General features: G+C 60.8%; 1 protein-coding gene and 1 pseudogene across 1 annotated transcript in view; one reads left to right on the top strand and one right to left on the bottom strand.

Moving 5' to 3' along the window:
- Positions 1–13060: 13060 nt before the first annotated feature.
- On the bottom strand, positions 13061–13801 carry LOC112631086 (annotated as a pseudogene).
- A 1319-nt stretch (positions 13802–15120) lies between these two features.
- The window catches only part of ADGRA1 (adhesion G protein-coupled receptor A1), a 41237-nt gene continuing 35446 nt past the window's right edge, over positions 15121–20911 (top strand). Inside the window, exons 1-2 of the mRNA XM_025397303.1 lie at positions 15121–15355; positions 15942–16145. Of these exons, the coding sequence (XP_025253088.1) occupies positions 16143–16145 (3 nt within the window). The 5' untranslated portion in view covers positions 15121–15355; positions 15942–16142. The remainder of the gene's footprint in view (positions 15356–15941; positions 16146–20911) is intronic.

Here is a 20911-nt window from a genome sequence, read left to right on the forward strand (position 1 = left end):
CACAGACTCGCCGGCCTTCCTCGTCGCTCTGCCCTGGGCCCTTCCCATGACTTCTCTCCTCTCCACTTGGTTCCTATTCATCTTTCAAAGCCACTTCCTCCAGGAAGCCCTACCTGATTGCTCCTCCCTTCCTTTGCCTCAGGTGAGCACCTGACCCTAGTGACTTGAGCCACAGCTATTTCTGTGCCTGTCTCTCCTCAGGGGCCGCCCACCCAGCTCACATCCTCCGTGTGACTTTGCCCATCTACACAGGCTGGTGACCTATTAGAAGGCTTAAGGAGCAATTTCAGAGATCAATTCCTCCATTGCTCTGCAATCTCTGATCTGAGTGGAGACACCCCAGCCTCTCAGGGGGTACAGCAGACCCAGGAAGGGGCACATGCCAGGCAGATGCAAGGCCATGGGAACCACTCGCGGCTGAAATCCCGATATGCTTGTCTGGGCAACGTCTATCACCGCTAGGCACAGATGGCGCACAGTGCACCCTACCGAGGGGGCTGTATGCCACAGTCACCTGACAGCCAGGGCCCGAGAGCCGGGGGCCACACCCAGCACAGTTGGACGGACAGGCCAACCGAGGCCCTCATCAACGTTAGCCTTCCCAGAGCAAAGGTGCTGCTGGGATCTATGGCAGCTTCCCCCAGGACCCAAGCCCCAAAACCCATGTGCAGAGGCCCTTCCGAGGTTAACTCACACAAGAAGCCTCCAGCCAGGAAGGAGAGAGTGAGGGAGCTCAGGGGGTTCCAGCACAGAGCTGTGTCCCTCCTGCTCTCCCTCCCTCTCTCCCTCTCTTTCCTTCCCTCTTCTCCCTCCGTCCGTCTCTCTCCCTTCTTCTCTCCCTTACCCTCCCTCCCTCCCTCCCTCCCTTTCTCTCCCCGTCGGGCCTCCCCACTGTGCTGCTGCTCCCCCAGGGTCAGACTCAGTAGCCTGTGGCCCCCAGCCTCACACACCCTGAGCCCTCAGTGGATGTCATGAACCAATGACTTTAAAATGAGCCAACCGACTCTCACCCCGGGGCCAGGCACAGCAGATTCCTTAACCCAACTGCTGCTATTGCTCAGGGTCACAGGCTGGCTGTGGCTGACAGCGTCCAGCCACACACTCCTTCCCCAAGACGTGGCCTCCCAGCTGGGGGGTCTAAGTGGGCTCTGGACCACTGGCAGAGGGAGGGCAGCCCTGGGGGCCTCGGGAAGCCGTGGGGTGGAGCACAGGGCAGGGCGACCCAGGCCTGGCCTTGGCCCTGGAGAAGGAGAAGCTCCACAGCTGCTCTCTGGGCAGCAGATGCCCCTGCCAGACGCCACATGCCTCCAGGCACCTCAGGATGGGAGGTGTCCTCATGGACGAGGGTCTTGAGAAGTGGCTGTTCCCAGAGACAGGCTCGTCCTGGGCTTCCTGTCTCCACCCGCGTGGGTGCCTGCCGGTGGCAACACCGTCCAGGCAGGGACTCAGGTGAGGCCGGTGGTGCCGGGGCCTGCAGAGGACGCCCTTCCAGGAGATGGGCAGCCGTGGGGAGAGTGCGGCCCGGGCAGCACCGTGGGCCTGAGAACATCCTCCCGGACCACAGCCTGGAAGGGGAATGCCGGAGATTCCTGCAGAGGAACGGGCAGAAGCCTGGACTCCAGAGGGCTGCCCACAGGTGGGACATCTGCCTGGGGAAGGGCCTGAGGGTCCTGGTGACCAAGGACACCGGGAGCCTCTTCACTGGAGGAAGAGTCGGCTCAGGGTGGATGGAGTCTGGCCAGACAAAAGCAGTTTATCCCCCAGGATGAAAGGTGCCCCCGGGAGCCCGAGGCTGTGACCAGGAGGCCCTGGAGCTGCCACAGGTGCTGACGAACCTGCACTCACCACAGGAGGTCCGGCCGGAGGGCGGGTCCAGGCAGGGGCCCCAAGGTCTGTCCTGCCTGGGGCCCTCAGGGTCTGTCCTGCCTGGGGGGCTGCCTGGCCCTGCCTGATTTGCCCCGTCACTGGAGCGCCAGTTGGATGCCAAGTGCCAAGCTGGCACGGTTGTATCCACGGGTGTATCCACGGGTGTGTCCACAGGTGTGTTCACCGGTGTGTCCACAGGTGTATCCATGGGTGTGTCCACGGGTATATCCACGGGTGTGTCCACAGGTGTATCCACAGGTGTGTCCACAGGTGTGTCCACGGGTGTATCCACGGGTGTGTCCACAGGTGTATTCACCGGTGTGTCCACAGGTGTATCCATGGGTGTATTCTACCTTGCTGAGAACCGAAGAACTGTAAGTAGCACATTCACAAAATTCACACATCAAGCTTTTAAATTTCATTTCCAATTTAATATCATCTGTCTGAGTCTGTTTCTCCCGTAACGCAGTCTTTAAAGTTAAGTGGGCGCGACCCACTTAACTGTTCCCACCCCTTCCAGAGCGGCACCCTCACCACCCTGGGCGCCCCTCAGGATTCTTGGGACCTGGATTTATTGACCTGCTCAGAGGCGAGCCCAGCGGCCATGCAGATGGGAAGGCAGCTGCTCAGAAAACAGGGCGTCTTTATTTGTTCCCGACTTTCCTAGGCAACAAATAACCAGAGGCCGCCGACTCGTTTGGGGAAATTGCTTCTGAAAACAGGGTTATTTTTACCTCCGTCTTGCAATCCTCTCACCCACCCGGCACCCCACTGCCCAGTGCACGCAGGCCGAGTCCCGGAGCTGCCATGCTCGTCTGTGAGGAAACGCTGGAGCTGGGTCTCCAGCGCTGCTGGGGGTCCACGAGCCCCCAGGGCCAGGCTGTGAGCTTGGTGAGTGGGCCCACGGCCGGAGGCTCCAGGCTGGTGAGGACCCCAGGCAGCAGGAGCCCCCATTGCCTTCTGGGATCAGGGCTGATGCTACAATGCTGGCCCAGTGGCCCCAGGTGGCCTTACGGCCTCAAGGACAAGTGGATGCCAGAGCCCAGGTCTCCCTGGAGGTCCCAGTTACACAGGAGTCACCGAGGCCGACGGCGGGGCCTTTACCCACACCCCATGCAGGCCTTTGTACAAAGGTCCCCCTGCAAGTCCTGATAAAAGGGCGATGTGTGTGCAAACGCGTGCACGGTGTGTGGGTAAAGTGGCAGAAAGGGTGTCATGAGGCAGTGACACTGCCGTCCCCACGGCCGCCCTCATCTCACTGATGCCTCCCTGTCCTCACGCAGATGATTTTGAAGTGAATCCCCAAGATTGTATCACCGACGAAATATCCAGTGTGCATCCAGTGTGCATCGCTAAAATACAACGGCTGTGAACTCTTCAAAACTTAGCAATAAGATTCCTGTTTGATCAAGTATTAAGTCTAGGTTTCCATTTTCTGGGTTTTCTTTGTACAGTTTATTTGTAAAACCAGGACCAGCACAGGCCCCAGGTGTGGCTGGCTCATGTCCCACCCTCCATCTGGGCCTGCCGGCCTCCGCCAGCCACCTTTGTCTCCCCGAGTGCTCTTTGCTGAAGAGACGCCAGCATCCTCCCACTGAAGTTCCACCTGTGGACTCAGCGGTGTCGCCCATGGTGTTGTTTACAGAGTCTTGTGGCCCCCTGTCTTTTTTTTTTTTTTTTCCTTTTTTTAAGAGACCAGGTCTCATTCTGTTGCCCTGGCTGGAGTACAGTCGCCTGATCTCAGCTCACTGCAGCCTCAACCTCCCGGGCTCAGGTGATCCTCCCGCCTCAGCCTCCTGAGTAGCTGGGATTACAGGCACACACTACCACACTCAGCTAGTTTTTGTATTTGTGATGGAGATGGGGTTTTGCCATGTTGCCCAGGCTGGTCTCGAACTCCTGAGCTCTAGAGATCCTCTTGCCTCGGCCTCCCAAAGTGCTGGGATTACAGGCGTGAGCCACCACACCCAGCCCCCGTGTGTCTTATAAGTTTGCAGCTGTGTCTGAGGTACTGACCACTCAGAGGCGATGGAGTCTCTCTTCCTGCAATGACTGTTGCATGTCCACTGACCCAGCAGGGGTTGGAAGGCCAATCCCCTCGTCTCCTTTTCTTTCAGTGGTCCCTGTAGATGCCCGCACAGCTCCCCGTGGCCCGTGGTCCCCGTAGACGCCCGCACAGCTCCCCGTGGCCCGTGGTCCCCGTAGACGCCCGCACAGCTCCCCGTGGTCCGTGGTCCCCGTAGACGCCCGCACAGCTCCCCGTGGTCCGTGGTCTCTGTAGATGTCTGCACAGCTCCCCGTGGTCCGTGGTCCCTGTAGACGCCCGCACAGCTCCCCGTGGTCCATGGTCTCTGTAGATGCCTGCACAGCTCCCTGTGGTCCGTGGGCCCTGTAGATGTCTGCATGATCCTGTGTGGTCAGTGGCTCCAGAGTTCCCCTGAGATGATGCCGGCAGCAGCGGCCTGGATTTCTGGTGCTGTCAGACCCCGGGCCCTGATGCCACCCTTCCTGTTCCAGCTGGACATCACCATCGTGCCCAGGAGACCGGGCTCCTTACAGGGGCAATGTGCTTTAGAGACCACAGAGGGTTTGCCCAGAGTGTTCACTGAGACTGGGCTGCTCAGTGCCTCTGGCCTTGTTTAACTGGGCAAACTAGGAAACATGGCAGCCGCCAGGCCTGGGGACTCACGTTGGAGTGAGGAGTGGGTTGGGAACCACAGGTGCTGGCAGCCCGTGGGGACCTTGGCTCAGGGTGAAGATGGGGGTTGGTGTGAGGACAGTGACACAGCCCTAGGGCCCGGCCATGCGCTCAGAAGCAGTCGCCCCTTGGGACCCTCCCCTCCGACCTCTGTCAGGAGTTCCCTGGGGGTGGAGCAGAGGCTACTGCTCTTCACAGGCCACAGCAGAAGCCTCAGGCCCCAGCCCTGGCCTGTGGTCACAGCAGGGAATAGCCACAGGCCCCGAGCTCTGTAGCCCACGGCAGCCCCTGCAGAGGTCCAGCGGCCGACCTCTGTGCCGAGGCTTGACCGACAGCAACATGTCCAGCCCTGCTGAGGCTTCCGTGTAAACTGCAGAGCACACAGCTCCTGCACCTCCCACACAGCACAGCCCAGTCAGGGAGCCCCAAGTCCACACAGGAACCAGCCATTTTCTCCGGGTGAGCACCCTTACCGGGCAGGTAGGAGAGGGCAGAGTGGCGGTCGCAGGGCCACCCCAGGCCACGCCAAGCCACATGGAGGGAGGAACAGGCCCAGCCTGGAGCGGTCACAGTCCCTGTCTACCTGGCAGGCAAGCTGGAGTCATGTGGAATCATATGTGGGCGCCCTCGGTCAGGAAGACAGCACCCACGGACCAGACATCGAGCGCGTTTCTCTGCAGCCTTGCCCTGGGAAGAGTGGGCGCTCAGGTCTGGTCCAGGAAGCAGCTGGGGCTGAGGCGGCCCACGGGCGGCAGGGCTGGCAGGAGGCTGGGGCCTGGTCTGTGTGTCCTCCCTGCTGGCCACACACCTGCTACCTGGGTCCTGTGGCCCTCAGGGTGTCCTGGGCGTGGCACGACCAGCGTGGGGAGCCACCTCTAAACCTACTGGCTCTTTGAGGAGTGAAAAGGGAGGGCGGAGATTTGGGGGAGGAATTTTAAAGTCCATTTGAAAGGCCAGCTTAGTGGATCTGGCTGTGTCCAAAATGCATTTGGAGAAAATTGCTGTGTCAGGAATCGTTTTTTAACCTGCGGATGAGGAAGGCTTGTTTTATCCGTAGTTTAGGAGTGACAGGGTTGCGCTGTGTGATGAGGTGAGTGCAATGCTGGCTCCTCATGCCCCAGTGGGGGGCCCCGGGGCCCCTGGCATCCATGGGGTCGCAGGTAGGGTCCTCTGGGGAGTGGCCCACATGGGAAGATGCAGCCTTTTCTCCATCAAGGGCTGTGCCCGCCCCTTGCTCCCCCAGCATCACAGGCCAGAGGTCTGGACCTGGCCTGGACACCATTCCTGACATGCCAGGCAGCCTTAGACCCTTCTTCCCCCACCCCGGGCACCCTCAGGGCATGGGGCAGGTGAGGGGCAGACAGGAGCAGACCCCCAACAGCGCAGATCCTGCAGATGCAGGCACAGCAGGCCACGGGGTCCAGGAGGAGGACGAGGCAATGCTGGGTGCGTGGGCTGCGGGCCAGGGGCAGGATCTGAGCAGGATCCACCACATCTGAGGGACACGGGGATGCCTCACGCCCTCTCAGCCATGTCCCTGCACCTCGCTCACCCCTCCGGGTCCTCAAGCCCACAGCCCTTGCAGGGCAGGTGAAACTGGGCACCGTGGACAGGCCTTTGCCTCCAGCTCTGCCTCCACCTCACGCCTCATCCTCTGAGTCTCCCACCAGCTGCTCTGGCTGTGAAGATGGCTGAGCATATGGACGCACTGGTCAAATATTTGGAGTTTGTGTTTTGAAATTAATGAGGATTTTAGTATTCATAGACTTCCAAAATACACAAACATGCCAGCTTCTGGGGAGGATGCGCCTGACACCAACCGCTTGTCAGCAGGGCTGTTTGCTTCCAGGTGGCACCTTTAGGAGCCGGGCTCTGTGGCCGCGTGTGCCGGTGCCCGTGTCTCAGGCCCTGGGGGTTCCCCTGCCTCCCGGGTGACGATGTGGCTCCCAAAGTCTCTGCATCTTCCAGGGAGGGTGTCTGTGCTGCCGTGGCCCAGCCCAGATGGAGCTGCCGTCTCATCACCAGCCCCCAGGGCCCCTGGCCCGTGGCACCAGCCACTACCCACGGACGCAGTTGGTTCAAGTGCTTATCGCCCCCCAGAGCAATTCCTGAGGGCAGGGCCTCCCAGCAGTGCCCCCCACCCAGCCCAGTCCGGGAAGGTCCACTCGCTGCTTGCACGGGAGCCTTGTTTGGGGAGACGGGCTTGTGAGGCTCTGACGAATGCCCTCAAGACCCCGAGCACGCGCTGCAACCATCTGTCCACCGCTCTGCGAGTCACCGGCTTCTCTCCCTTCCACAACACGGGGAGAGGTCCCCACGGAGGGCCTGAGTCCCTGCAGCCGACCCCCGCTTCTGGTATTAGCTTGTTCTGGGCTTCGGCTATTACCAACAGCTCAAAGCAGGAATCACTGGCTCAAAGATTATTAGAAATTTTTAAATAAAAAGATTATTTTTAGGCTCAAAGATATTTTGAAAGGAGAGAAAGCAATGTCTCAAGACATAAAGAACTGAAAAACTGCCCCACAGTGTGCCAAAATTGCTAATCCTAGAAAAACCAGCGACTTGGGAATATTAATTTTCAAACAAATAATTATTTTAACAAAATTGCCAGGTGGAACGACTTGCTTCCGACCACATCTAATTTGGTAAAATTGCTTTGGCCCAGTTGCCAGAGCCTTGGCAGGAGCCAGGCTAAGGCAGCTGGGCCAGCCGTGGAGGGGAGCGCGGCCGAGCCAGGCAGGGCCAGGCGGCACCAGGCAGCAGGTGCGGTCACACGGAGCAGGTCCCACGGAAGGGCCGGGGCTTGAGCTGGACAAAGGCTGGGCCATCAGGTGGGCAGGACTGCAGGGACCAGGCCTACTCCGGGGAGCACCAGGGACAGCTCCCAAGCTGCGGCCGGCTCTGGTCCCCAGGGAGGGGCCGGCTGCACCACGGGCCTGTTCAGAGTCCTCCAGGCCAGACGCCCCAGGGACAGCGCCTGGGCTAACCCTCGAAGACACGCCAGGGCTGTGGGTGAGGCGGGGAGGGCTTCACGAATGTCAGGACAGTGCGGCCCGGGGGTGAGCCGGAGGCAGGCGAGGGTGTGGTTGGGAGGGAAAGCATGCTTGGTCCTTCCTTGGTGGTTCAGGGACAGTATTGTGGGGCCACCTGCTTCCTCCTCACTGGACCTGCCCTTTTGCCTAAGCAGGATCCAGAGGGCCGCGGTGGGGGCTGGGCCCCCGTCCTTCCTGTGACCACGGCCCAGGGACGGCTGGCCGGAAGGGGACGGCGTCCCAGCCCCGACAGAGCAGGGACGGGGCCAAGAAACGCCCCAGAGTCACCCCCACTCCTGGGAAGACCCCAGCGGTGGACTCGGCCCTGGAGGGACCAGAGGTGGCTCCCAGCCCCCAGCGGTGGACTCGGCCCTGGAGGGACCAGAGGTGGCTCCCGGCCCCCAGGGCTGGAGGCCGTTGTGAAAAGCAGGTCGTGTGGCTGATTATTCAGGTCTGGAAACTGGAATTGTCTCTAAAATGTAAAACCATCTGGACACTTGGCTGTTTCTGTTTCAGTCTTTACCCCACGTTGAGATCAGGGTAGACCCAGGAGCCAGCTGGGCCAGACGCGTGGCTCTGACACAGGGAAACCAGAGCCGCAGACACGTCCCACGTTGAGATCAGGGTAGATGGTCCTGGAGCCTGCTGGGCGGGCAGCACCGCTCTGACACAGGGAAGCCAGAGCCGCAGACCTGGATGTAAAAGCCCCACGTTTACAAAGCTTCCCGAGGACCCACGTTAACTTCTGAGCCCACAAGGAATCATCAGCATGAAATCGGGGGTCTCAGCGTGCTCCCGCATCTTGACGAAGATGGTGTCTGGTGGCTGTGGGCTTCGTTGTCCAACTTTGTGGACGTTAAGGGGCAGGAGCGCGTGCGTGTTGCTGGTAAGGTCGGCCCCGCGGCTCTGTGGTGTCTCTCATCGCTCCCTGTGATGAGCCCTCATTACGGTTCCAGGCTGCGTGTGACGGTTTCTGCGGCAGTTCATAGGAAGCGTCCTCACCCCACGTCTGTGGCCGGGTGCCCAGGCCGCGTGTCAGCCCTGGGAGGGGTGAACAGAGACTCACGTCAAACACTCCTGAGCCTGCCTGGAGCAGCCACAGTGCTTGGGGTGCACCGATGGGAAGCCCTCCTTGGTCTGCTGAACCCCAACTCCTTGTAGAGGGCTCGGGCCTCACCAGGGCTGCCCTTGTGAGTCCAGGGCCGTCAGGGGTGGAGGAGAGCACCAGGAGGGCATGCTGCGTGCTGGTGGGCCCCCCGAGGTCATCCACCCACAGAAGCTATGTTCTCATTATCAACACGCCCTCTGGCAGGACCCCCTGGAGACAGAGCTTCCTCGGCAGCACCAGGCGCTACAACCAAACCCAGGCACCAGGCAGCCGGCAGCAGGGGCCGTGCTTGGATGCAGCTCTACGCGAGGATTTTGTCCCTGGCACAGCCACTGGCAGGCAGGGACACTGTGGGTTCCCAACTACTGTGGCCTGGTCACATCCACTCCCTTCGCCAACTCAAGTGTCCAGACAGAGGCCAGGGGAGCTCCTGGGCTGCAGAGGTTTTATCCATCAACGCGCAGCTGAGGACGTCAGAAAGCCATGTCTGGGGTGGGGCCTGTGGGGCCGTGGGGAGAACAGGTGAGGGCATGCCGCCGCCAGTGTGTGACCAAGGCCACCCCAGAATGTGAGCAAAGCTGCAGCACAGCCATTGCCCCAAGAGCCAAGTGCACACCTGCCCCTCACACCCCCCACCCCTGACACCTGCGTGGCTCCCCTGGCCTGCAGAATGAGCAGAATCCCACAACCATCCAGCCCTCCCCACCGGATCCCAGACTGCCCCAGGTGCTCTCTGCCTGGGTCCTGGGTGGGTTCAGTGAGCGAGGAGGCCACGTGACTCCTCCAGGGCCACCGGCAGGAGCCAACAGGAGCTGTGGGGGCCCCAGGCCACACCAGGGACCCCAGGACCTTGTAGGATCGGGGTTCTGCATAGGGCCTCCCTTCCCAGGAACACCACTCAGAGACTCCTCCTGCCTTCTTTCAATACTCTCCACAAGCCTTCAGCAAAACCAAGGTTCACAGCTTGGAGAGGGGAGGCCTTTATGCCTTTTCCGAGGAGGAGAAGGTACCTGAGGCCCAGCGGGTAGAGGCCTATGAGACCCCACAGCCTTGGCCTGAGGTGGGCATAGGATGCTGAGACAGAGCACACCCTTCACACAGCCGGAACCCTGACCCTCAGAGTCCGCCCCACAGTACAGGCTGATGGAACCCTGCAAGCCTGGATGTGTGTGCCAGGGCCTTGCACTGGACACAGAGGCCTGGCCGAGGCACCTTGGACGCAGGCCCTGTGCAGTGAGGCCTTCCAACGTAAAACCCACCAGAGGGGCTCATTCTGCAGGGGACCCACAAGCGCCAAAGGGCCTGTTCGCCACACGTGGTGGTCAGTGGAGCCATGTGAGGTTCCCCAGGGCCTCCTGCCTCCAAGGGAGACTGTGCTTGCCCTGCGTGCTCTCGGGGGCTCTGCTGAGTGCTTAGTAAAGAGGCAGCAGCGAGAAGATTTTAGGTTTGTTAATTTTATTATTTGGTTCTCAAACGAGGCTTCACCTCAGGGTAAGCACGAATCTGTTGGCTTGAATCTTGGCTAGGAATGGTCTGCACAAATTCAAATTGACGCTGGGGGGAGACGGCTGGTTGCCGTGGCAACCAGAGAGCCGTTTTTAATTCCGCTGGGTGAGTGGCGGCTGCTGCGCGCTGTCTCGGGAGGACGGTGGCCCTGGGTCCCGCGCTCGGCGGCCAGGCTTCCCACCCCCGGAGGCCGCCATTTCCTCTCTCGGTGGGCTTCTAAGTTCAGGCTCTCAGAGTCCCCACCAAATGGCTGGAAACGAACACTCTCAAAAGTGTTCCAAAAAGAGGCAGGTCCTGCCCGAGACACCAGTGACATGAGGCCATTGTTGCTCCAGAGTTCAGTGATGACAGCGAGCTCCGCACGCGAGTCCCCAGCAGTCACGGCCCTCCAAACCCGGGGCTGGGGAGGGGCTCACCCCTGGCGAGGGAGGACGGGGCTGGGGGCTCACGCCCGGCGAGGGAGGACGGGGCTGGGGGCTCACGCCCGGCGAGGGAGGACGGAGCTGGGGAGGGGCTCACCCCTGGCGAGGGAGGACGGGGCTGGGGGCTCACGCCCGGCGAGGGAGGACGGGGCTGGGGAGGGGCTCACCCCCGGCGAGGGAAGGCAGGGCTGGGGGCTCACCCCCGGCGAGGGAAGGCGAGGCTGGGGGCTCACCCCTGGCGAGGGAAGGTACCCATCACCATCCTAAGCCTCCTGCGTCGGCCTGACCTCCAGCTCTGTTACCCTGCCTGAGGCAGCGTCATCCCTGGGACTGTTTCCTGCTCTCCCACAAACAGCCTGCAGATCCCAAAGCCACAAGATGTGGAGACGCATGGTCCCCTGGCTGAGGCCTTGCAGGCAACACGGCCCACTCTCTGGGTAGGGGTGGGCCCAGCCCCCATTGTTCCTTCCCTGCAGAGGCAGTAGCCGCAGCTCAGGCCCTGAGGTGGGACTGCGGCAGGAGCAGGTGGCCACCCACGGGCGCCCCACATCTTGTGTCCACCAGGATCCCCTCAGAGGGAGGAAGCCCACATCCACTACTAAGAGGGCCGAAGGCTCCTGGGAGGAGGCAAGGTTTCGGCCACGGCCCCAGCATTTCGGAGGAGGTCCGAGTGGCCTCCCCAGTGAATGGGGCCAGGTTCCCCAGTTAATGGAACCCCAAACTGACCTTTCCAGGAGGTAGGCAGAATCGCAGAGCAGTGGGAAGGGCTGGAGGGTCCCGTGCACCTGAGACCCTGTGAGCTGGGGCCTCGGATGCCAAATAAATGACAAAGCCCTCGAGAGTCGCCTCAAAAGTGGAGTTCTCCGTGCTGTCAGGGCAATGTCCAGCAGCTACTTCTTTGGAAGGTCAGTGTTGAAGGCGTTAGGATTTGTATCAGGAAGAACTGCCCCCGCCGTGCCAGCCCCATCTCCACCAAGGCCCGCTGGGCTGCGTTCAGACTGCCTGGCCCTCCGCAAAACCCTCTGCAAACTCAGCCATTTCTTCTGAGAACATCTTTCCTCCCACAGTGAGGCAGGAGCCACGTGCCTGCTTCCGTGTGGACTGTGAGCTGCGTGTTCTCACAGTTTTAAACCATCAGAAAAAGTCGAAAGAAGAATAACCCTTCGTGGCACGTCCGTGGGTGATGCTTCGTGGCACACCCCTCGCTGGTGTGCTGCCCGCAGTGCTGAAGCCGGGAGGAGGCTGCCCTGATGAAGGACGCAGCTGGAGGGGCTGCAGTGGCCGGCCCTGGGCGTCCGCTTGGCAAGGCTGCTGTCCGCAGTTTTCCATCGAGCACTCGTGGAGTTGCTGCTGAGAAAGGGGCGGTGTAGACGCAGTGACCATGACCAGCACTTGGCCGTCTGCGCTATAGGCCAAGGAGGCCTGCGTGGGCCCACCTGGCTGCAGCGGGGAGCTGAGCCTCCCTGAGGAGGAAGGAATCACGCCTGAGGCAGCAACAGCAGCTCCTGCGTGCGTCCCTCATGGAGTGAGCCGACTCCTCGATTCCTCTATTCCTCGCAGTAAAGCTCTTCACCTATGTAACTATGCATCATGGAAACAGGAACGTATCCTCCGGCTCTGCAACTCTGGTGGAATCCAGGCGATACCTGGTGAGACACCTTAATAAACACGTAAATAGACTCTGCCGTGGTGAGCACCTACACCCACGGGGCAAGCATGGGGTGTTTTCCTGGCTAGGAATTCCATCTTTTTCACCACGAGACTCGTCATGGACTTACATTTTGAAATAGCATTGTTTGGGTTTGTTAGGGTTTTAAATTTCATTCTTCTTTGCCTTATTTCCATTTCCTGGTCTTTTCTATCTTTTTTCTTTTGTTTTCCTCTATTGGGGAGGTAAGAGTCAGGAAGGCAGGCGGCACCTCACCCGTGTGCCTGCAACATGGACAAGACGCTTCCCTCTGGCCGGGACTGGAAAGGTGGGCCCTGTGGCCAGCCAGTGCCACGGCCAACCCTGCAGTCCGGAAAGTAGAGGCTTTGCTGATGAACAGCCAGCAGAGAGAGGGCTGAGGGCCGGGGGCTGGGAGCCGGGGGCCGTGACATCTGGGGACAGGGCAAGTGCTGACGTCCCCTGGCTGCAGGGCAGATGGCCACCAGCTCACTTTCTGAATGCCACCCAGAGACCTGCATGATCCTCCAGGGTGGCACGAGACTCTCTGTGCCTCAGTTTCCCCATCCACAGGCGTGCCATCAGGGCCACCATGTGGGACTGTTCAGGAGACAGCGCCTGGTCCCCAGCACCAACCCCAGAGATGAGGCCTGAAGCAGGTGCCTTCCAAGGGCAGCTCCAGGAAGGGGCTGGCAGAGCAGCAGGGGAGGGGCCCAGGGGGGCAGCTGTGAGTGGGCAGGAGACGCCCGGCACCCCCACCCCTCACAAGACTGGGCCCCACAGACTCTCCCCTAGGGCAGCTCTGGGACATGTGGCAGTGCCAGCTCCCCTGGGATCCCTCTCCTTCACCCGGGTTAGCACTGGGTGTGGAATGGGGGGCAGCCCTCCTGGGTCCCAACCACCACATGCAAGGGCAGGGGGACATTCACAAGCCAGTGGGCCTGTCTGCCTCAAGTGCCGGACCCCAGGGCCCCCACAGCACCTAGTAACCTTCTGTGTGTCCTACCCAGATACCAGCGGCCTTCAGGGCTTTCCCTTGAACAATCTTTCCCTTTGGAGCCTGTGGGGGCCCAGCCCAGGGCCCAAAACCAGCTGGGACTGAGAGGGGTAGTGGGAGCTTCTCTAGGGCCTCCCAGAGCCTGGCTGGCTCCACCACCTCCCTCTGCCCCCACAGCACCTTCGAGAAGTTCCCCCGCAAAGCCCCCATGGGACTCAGGGCAGGGCTCGAGTCCGTGTGCAGGGAAAGAAACAAGCCAGGGCCCCCACACCAGCTGGGGCCTCCTCTGGGCCCCAACCGTGATGTGCCAGGAGCCCCCCGGGAAGACAGGTTGACCTGTGCTCAACTTGGTACCCCTCACCTGGAGCAGTCTCTGTGGTGGGAGCTGCTGGGTGCAGGAGTAAGATGTCAGGACAGAGCCCATGGAGACCCCTCGCCTGGGGGCACTGGGGGCAGAATCCTCCCCTTGCAGCCGGCCCCTTCCCAGCCCTCTTGTCCAGGACCATCACCCAGGGGATACCAGGGGGCTCTGAGGCTCCAAGGGGAACAGTGTCCAGGGAGTCAGGGCGGCCAGGGTCTGGGGTGCCTGGAGTGTCTCCAGCTGGGAACTGGACCATTGCCTGCCTGGACCCTGTGTCCCTCAGCTAGAGTTCAAGGCCCATCATACTGTCCCCACAGAGGGGCTCTGGGGACACCAGCTAGATGGGGCAGTGGGGCCCTAAGGGAAGCGGAATGCTGTCACCCCTGCATCTAATTCTACCTCTGTGAGTCTTCATGACAACCCCCCACTAGTACATCCTTCAGGCCCCTCAAAATCCATGGCAGCAGGGCCTGGGGATCCCCTGAACAGGTGCCAGTGTCAGAGAACCTGGGGCAGAAGCAGCCATGCAAGGGTGGAGGCCAAGGACGGAACAGGTGGAGGGGGAGTGGGGTCACCCAGGGCCAAGGAGGGAATGAGTGGAAGGGGTGTGGGGTCACCCAGGGCCAAGGAGGGAATGAGTGGAGGGGGTGTGAGGTCACCCAGGGCCAAGGAGGGAACAGGTGGAGGGGGTGTGGGGTCACCCAGGGCCAAGGACGGAACAGGTGGAGGAGGAGTGGGACACCGAGGGCAGTTCCTGAGACTCTTGCTGAGGCTGCCACCAGGCCAGCATGTACCCCAGAAAACTGATCTTGTGACGAAAACTGGAGTGGACTTGGACCCACCTTGTGGGGTAGGAGGCCCCTGGGGGCAGGATAGGGGCCTGTGGACTGTGCACAGAACCCACACCTTGCTGCGGGTGGGAGGCTGGGCTGTTCGGCCCCTGGCACCCCAGCCTCCACACTCACCTTGGCTCTGGGTGCCCGGCTCTGTGGCCTAGGATGCAGGAGGGTTGGGGTGGAGGGACAGGGACGCTTTCAGCACAGCCACGGGCCCTGTCTGTCTACACCAGCTGCGTCTGCCCTGCTGACTCACACTCAGACGGGTTCACGACAGGTGCACCTCGGTTCTGGCATATCTGGACTCGAGAATGTTAATAAAGGATGGAAAATTCCGTCCAAATCCATTTTCTTGTGTATATTTCTGTTCTTGCAGCTTCTCCACGGATGGAGATCTCCTTTGGGAATAACACAGGGTCGTGCAGTCCGCCCCCCGGCGTTTTCAGGCGAGGGTCTGGTGCTGGGGCGCGAGCGCGGAGCCGGGTGTCTCTTTAAATGCGCTCTGCAGTGTGACGGCGGCCGCCCGGCTGGAAGAGCCATCCCCACCCTGCGGCAGGAGCCCGCCCGCCGCCAGCGCCCGCCCCGGTCCCCATGGTTACGCGCCTGCCTCCGGCCCTGGGTCCCCCCTGTCGCCGAGGGAGCTACTCGCAGAGGCGGCAGCGCTGCTGGCCGGGCCGGGGCCGCCCGTGCGCGGGGCTGTGACTCACCGGCCGGCGCCGCAGCCCCGCAATCTGTTGATAACTCGCTCCCAGCTCGGCCGCTGCCCTCGCGAATGGAGAGCGGGTCCCCGGCGGGGGGAACGCAGCGCGTCCGTCTCCAGGAGCGCGGCCCGGCCGCCCCGGCAGCCGCTTAGGCCACAGCAGGTGGGAAGGACGAGAGGGTCTGGGCGCGGGTCTGGGCGGCGGGAGGGACGCGCGGGGCCGTGGCTCGGCAGAAACGCTCCCGCCCCGGGGTGACGCCGGCCGCGGGGAAAGAGGCTCCGAGTAACTTTCGGCTCCGCTGGGGCGGGAGGAGCAGCGGATAATCCAGGGCCCCCGCCCCGCGCGCCCGGCCGCAGCTCGAGCCACATCCAGGCAGAGCAGGCGCCGCGGCCGGGCTGGGGCGGGCGGGTCACTCGGTGCCCGTTCCGGGTGCAAACGCCTCGCGCGCCTCTGGCTTTGTGCAGCCCGAGATCGTTGAGTTTGGCTCCGGAGCCGGGAGTGGGGCGCAGATTGATTTTTAAACATGGAGAAGGAGACGCATCTGCCGCTGGCACGTTCGGTCCGAGCCCCCCGCCTCCCCCCGGTCCCCACCGGCACCGCCTCCACCAGCCCCAGGCGCAGCCCCCACGCCGCCCGCGGAGGGGAGGGAGCGACAGGCGCCGCGGCTGCTCGCCGGCGGGGTCGGGGCTACGAGCTGCCCTTCGCGGGGACCCTCCTCCTGCCCCGCTGACCGCCGCTGTCTTCGCAGATGGGAGCAGCTCCGGGACTGCGCCCGCCCCGCCACGGTCACCCTGAGGCCCGGGGCCCGGGAGCGCGACCTCCTGGCCGCCGTCTGGGACTTTGACCTTCCGGAGGCCATGGAGGCTGGCGGGGAGCAGGGCGCGACCTGATCGCCTCCCCCGGACGCCTCCTCCCGCGGCGCTCACTCTTCGGTAACTTTGCAGCGCTCATGGTGAGTACGGGGGTCGCGGGGGTCCTGCAGCTGGGGCTGGGCCGCTGGGGGGGCCGCCACCCGTTCAGGGACTCCCAGGCTGGAAAAGTTGTGGAGTGGTGAGCTGGTGACCGGGCTTCCGTCCGGGCTCAGTGCCGGGGTGGGAGGCTCTATGGGGTGGGGGCCGGGGACAGGCCCATGTCTTGGCGCCTCTGCTCCCGGTGGCTGGGTGCTGGTCATACTAATGAGTTGCAGGCATACAGCAATGTCGAATCATTTAATCAATGGAGGTGACGTCCCTCCCACAGAGCCGGCATCCGTGTGCTGTGAAAACCCGGTCTGTGCCTGGGCTGAGGTCCCTGCCACCCCAGGCCCCTCCAGCCTGGTCACCAGGCCTCCCCCACGCCACCATGCCAGCCCCTTCCCATCAGAAAGTTGATGAAAGGCAGTGGGGACAGACGTAGGTGGGCTTCAGTGGAGGCTGTGGCAGAGAGAAGGCGGCCGCACACACGACAGGCACGGGAAGGGTGTTTCACCGGGAAGGGGCTCGTGGCTGGCAGCTGGCTGGAGCGGCAAGCGGGACCCATCCTGAGTCCCTCCCTGAGGCTCCAGCAAGCTTTTGCTGCGGTTGCTGAAGGTCTGGGCTCCGGAAGGGCTGACAGCTGAGTGCACAATGCATTGTGTGTGCTGGTAAGGGGCAGCTGACAGGCGGTGGGGACCCAGGGCACGTGCAGAGAATGCCGATGGCCCCAGAATGTGCGGCTGCCACAGACGCCGGCTGGCGTGCCTCGGAGCAGACCCAGTGTTCGCTGTGTAAGGAGCCATCCGTCTGAGTCACTTGTTCATTTTCTTCTTGTTCCATTCAAAATGTCCAAGCAAGAGCGATGCCTTTGCCAACATTCAGTATCATCTTCCAGCGGCTGCTTCACCCTGAGGCTGGCTGAGGCCTCCGCACTTACCTTTCAGACACCTGACAAGGTTGCGTGTCCAGCATCGGCAGCACCTCAGGGGGCAGCAGGCCGGTCCCAGGGCTCCTGCCCACCCCCGGGCTCCCACCAGCCTCAGGAACCATTGCTGTTGTCCCACAGGTGCCACACCCAGCCCAGCCCCAGGCCTCCCAGTTGGCAGGATCTGTGGCTTTTCAGCCTCAAATTCAGGCCCTTATTTGCAAAATGGAAAGCTGTCATTGACAGAGGACAGTGAATGGAGAAGGGCTTCTGAAGGTGGGGGAGAGTGTGGCATTTCAGCCGCTCACTGGGTTTTTATTCACAACAAGTAACATTTGCACCTGAGAGAATCTCTGAAAGGGACAGAAAGTGTGTGGTGTTGCCCTCCTGTGCTACATCAATCTGGTACAGCACTTTTCTGCATGTGTCTCCAAGTTCACAGTGTAGATACCGGGGCAGGCTCACCCCATGGCCGTGGGGTCTTGGGAAGGAAGCCTGGAGGCCGTGGCCAGGGCAGGGTGGCCCTGACTCTGCCTGTCCCATTGCTGTGCTCTGGGGGACTCCTGACCCCTGCCAGGGGCAAGTTGACTGCTGAGCTCCCAAGTGTAAGGGCATAGGGCACAGGTCACGGGTCAGAGTCTTTGGTGGCACCGCTCCTGATCGTGCACAAAGGCATGAGCCAGCCCTGGATTGTGAGCTGCTGTCCAGCAGGTTGGCTGGGCCAGGCCGTCCTCCCAAAAGGCTGGTTTGTCGGCCCATGTGCTCTACAGGATGGACAGTTTGCTCCCCTCTGGAGGACCTGCAGGCCACATGTCCAGTGGTTAAAGCTGGGGCACCTCCTTCTGCCAGCTGTGTCTCCGTCACCACTGCTAACAAGCAAAAGCAAACATGAACTTGCCTCTGTCTCCGCAAGGGGTGCCGTCAGGACTTAAGTTCCAGCAGGCTGCGAAATGGAATAGGTGTCCCTTTGCACCCTGTAACCTGCAGTCCTGACACTTAACCCGGAGAACAGTTGTTCTCGCGGAAAGCCAACCGTCAGTCTTCGGAATTAGATACAGCTGCAGAGCTTTTGCCTTCCCTGGGACCATTTCCCTCAGAGGATGTGAGTCTGGTGGCTTTACACTCAGCACAGACTCTCGCTCTCCTGGTAACACTGTTTGTGGCCAGAAAATAAACAGAATAATAAGATTGGCATGACTGATGTGGTGTGGTGTGTGGTGTGGCTGGTGTAGTGTGGTTGTAGGGTTGGGTGATACGGGCTGGTGTAGGGTGGTTTTTGTGGGATGGGGTGGTGTGGGTTGGTGCAGTGTGGTTGCTGTGGGAGGGGCAGTGTGGCTGGTGTAGTGTGGTTGCTGTGGTTTGTGGTGGTGTGGGCTAGTGTAGGGTGGTTGCTGGGGGATGGGATGGTGTGGGCTGGTGTAGTGTGGTTGCTGTGGTTTGTGCTGGTGTGGGCTGGTGTAGTGTGGTTGCTGTGGTTTGTGGTGGTGTGGGCTGGTGTAGTGTGGTTGTAGGGTTGGGTGGTGTGGCTGGTATAGTGTGGTTTTTGTGGGATGGGGTGGTGTGGGCTGGTGTAGGGTGGTTGCTGTGGGATGGGGTGATATGGGCTGGTGCAGTGTGGTTGTAGGGTTGGGTGGTGTGGCTGGTGTAGTGTGGTTGCTGTGGGATGGGGTGGTATGGGCTGGTGTAGGGTGGTTGTGGGGTTGGCTGGTGTGACTGGTATAGTGTGGTTTTTGTGGGATGGGGTGGTGCAGGCTGGTGTGTGGTTACTGTGGGATAGGGTATGGTATGAAGATGTCATCTGGCCCTTTGTGGCTACTTTCATTCCACAATTGCAATATTTAGGTGCAGCTGGTGGCATGAGCTCACCCTCTCTCAGTGCTCAGCCCCGTGCTGGTGGCACCAGTGCTGGTCGGCATCTGTGTCCTGTGTGGTCACCTGAGAGCCGCCGGCTTTCTGTGATTAGGGTGGAGGCTCTCAAAGGAGACTGGACAGAGCCCCTTCCGGCTCTCAATTCAGGGCTGACTCTTGGTCATCAGAGGCACTGTTTGCTGCATCCTGCGGGTTCCCAGTGCCTGAATTGAGTGAGAGGCCAAGGCTGACCTGCTCCAGCTTGGGCTGGGGGACCCGAGAGACCTGGTGTGTGGGGAGCCCCTTGAGTCTAGCACTTCATTTCCCACCTTCTGAAAGGACAGGTGCCTTCGAAACCGCCAAGGAGACGAGGCAGGTAGCTGAAGGGTGAAGACCTCCCACTGGAGGGTGACAGGCTCAAGGTCAAGGCCAGGCTCCTGGCGGTGCCCCCAGGAAGGCGAGTCTCAGCAGCCGAGACTGAGGAGGAGCCTGCAGCTGCTCCCCGAGGCCAGGCCCGTGCAAAGTCCACCCTGAAGGGAACCAGGATCAGGTGCTGGCCCACAGGCGGGTTGTGGGAGTGTCGGAGCGCTGAGCTATTAGGAAGTACGTGAGCCCGCCTGTGGTGGGTTTATCTCTGCTGCAGTTTCACCCCACAGCCTCTGCCAGGAATGGCCGTTCAGGAGATGGGAGGGGCCTGTCACAGAGCGCAACGATGGTCGGTCACATTTACGAACATTTCAGAGCCGTACCGAGTTCTTTTTAGCTGGCTGCTTTTTAGTCTAATATCTAAATTACTAAAAATGGCTACAGTCTACTTCCTTCATCTCATGGATGGAAAGCTTCTCATCCCACCTCACATCTTCCCGAAAATTAAGAACTTTAAACAAGTAACTACCAGTCTAGAAAGAAGGCGTCTATGATATTTTAACACATTTTTTTCCAAATCTCTTCAAAACTTCACTAGCCCATCTACCCCTCCAAGAAGAAAATCATAACACACCTTACAAACGTAATGCCGACTACAGGTCATCTGTGTTCTCCTCTACCTTCTGCCTTTCCCCTGGAACACATCCGTGAAAAGTCGACAGATCCGTAGAGGCAGTTATTATTTTAAAGGCAGATGAGGGAATACATCAGGCTCTCAGGAAATCAATCTTTGTTGGCACAGAACCAGGAAGTAAAACAGAGAGAACCCGAAAAAAGAAGAAAGAGAACCAGGAAGAACCAGGAAGAACCAGGAAGAAGCACCTGAATGAAGAAGGAGAAAGAGGGAAGGAGGGAGGGAGGGAGGGAGGAAGGAAAGAAGGAAGGAAGAGCTTGAACCTGGAAGACGGAGAAGGAGGAGGACTCGAAGCACCTAGGAGGATATGTGTTCCTTCCTCAGCCAGTCGGAGCTGCGGACCCGGCCCCGGAAGCCTCACCCGCGGAAAGGAGGTTCCTCAGCCAGTCGGAGCTGCGGACCCGGCCCCGGAAGCCTCACCCTCCGGGAAGAAGGTTCCTCAGTCAGTCGGAGCTGTGGACCCGGCCCCGGAAGCCTCACCGGCGGGAGGAAGGTTCCTCAGTCAGTCGGAGCTGCGGACCCGGCCCGGACGCCTCACCCGCGGGAAGGAAGATTCCTTCAGGCCACTGGCGTTCCCCAGGTTTGAAGAGGTCACTTTCCCACCTCTCGCTGCTGCAGAAAGGTTGTTTTTATCAGAAAATTCACACGTAACTTGACTGACTGCTTTCTTCTCATCTTTCCTCCTTTATTTTTGTCTTTAACACCCTGACCCACTTGATTTGCAGAACACACCAAGGAGGAGACCTCCAGTGAAAATGAGGAAACAGAGGAGGAAGTTATGACTCAAGAAAGAGGAGACACAAATAAGCCAGAACACGAGTCCCCCGCACGCCGGGCTCACACGCTGGCGGGACTGTTGGCTCCGAGGCCGGTGGATGGGAGATGGAAGCCAGCCTTCCCCAGGGGAAGCAGAGACATCTCTGGGCGGCTTC

Source organism: Theropithecus gelada, chromosome 9 (assembly GCF_003255815.1).
Source record: "Theropithecus gelada isolate Dixy chromosome 9, Tgel_1.0, whole genome shotgun sequence".
Lineage (NCBI taxonomy): Eukaryota > Metazoa > Chordata > Mammalia > Primates > Cercopithecidae > Theropithecus > Theropithecus gelada.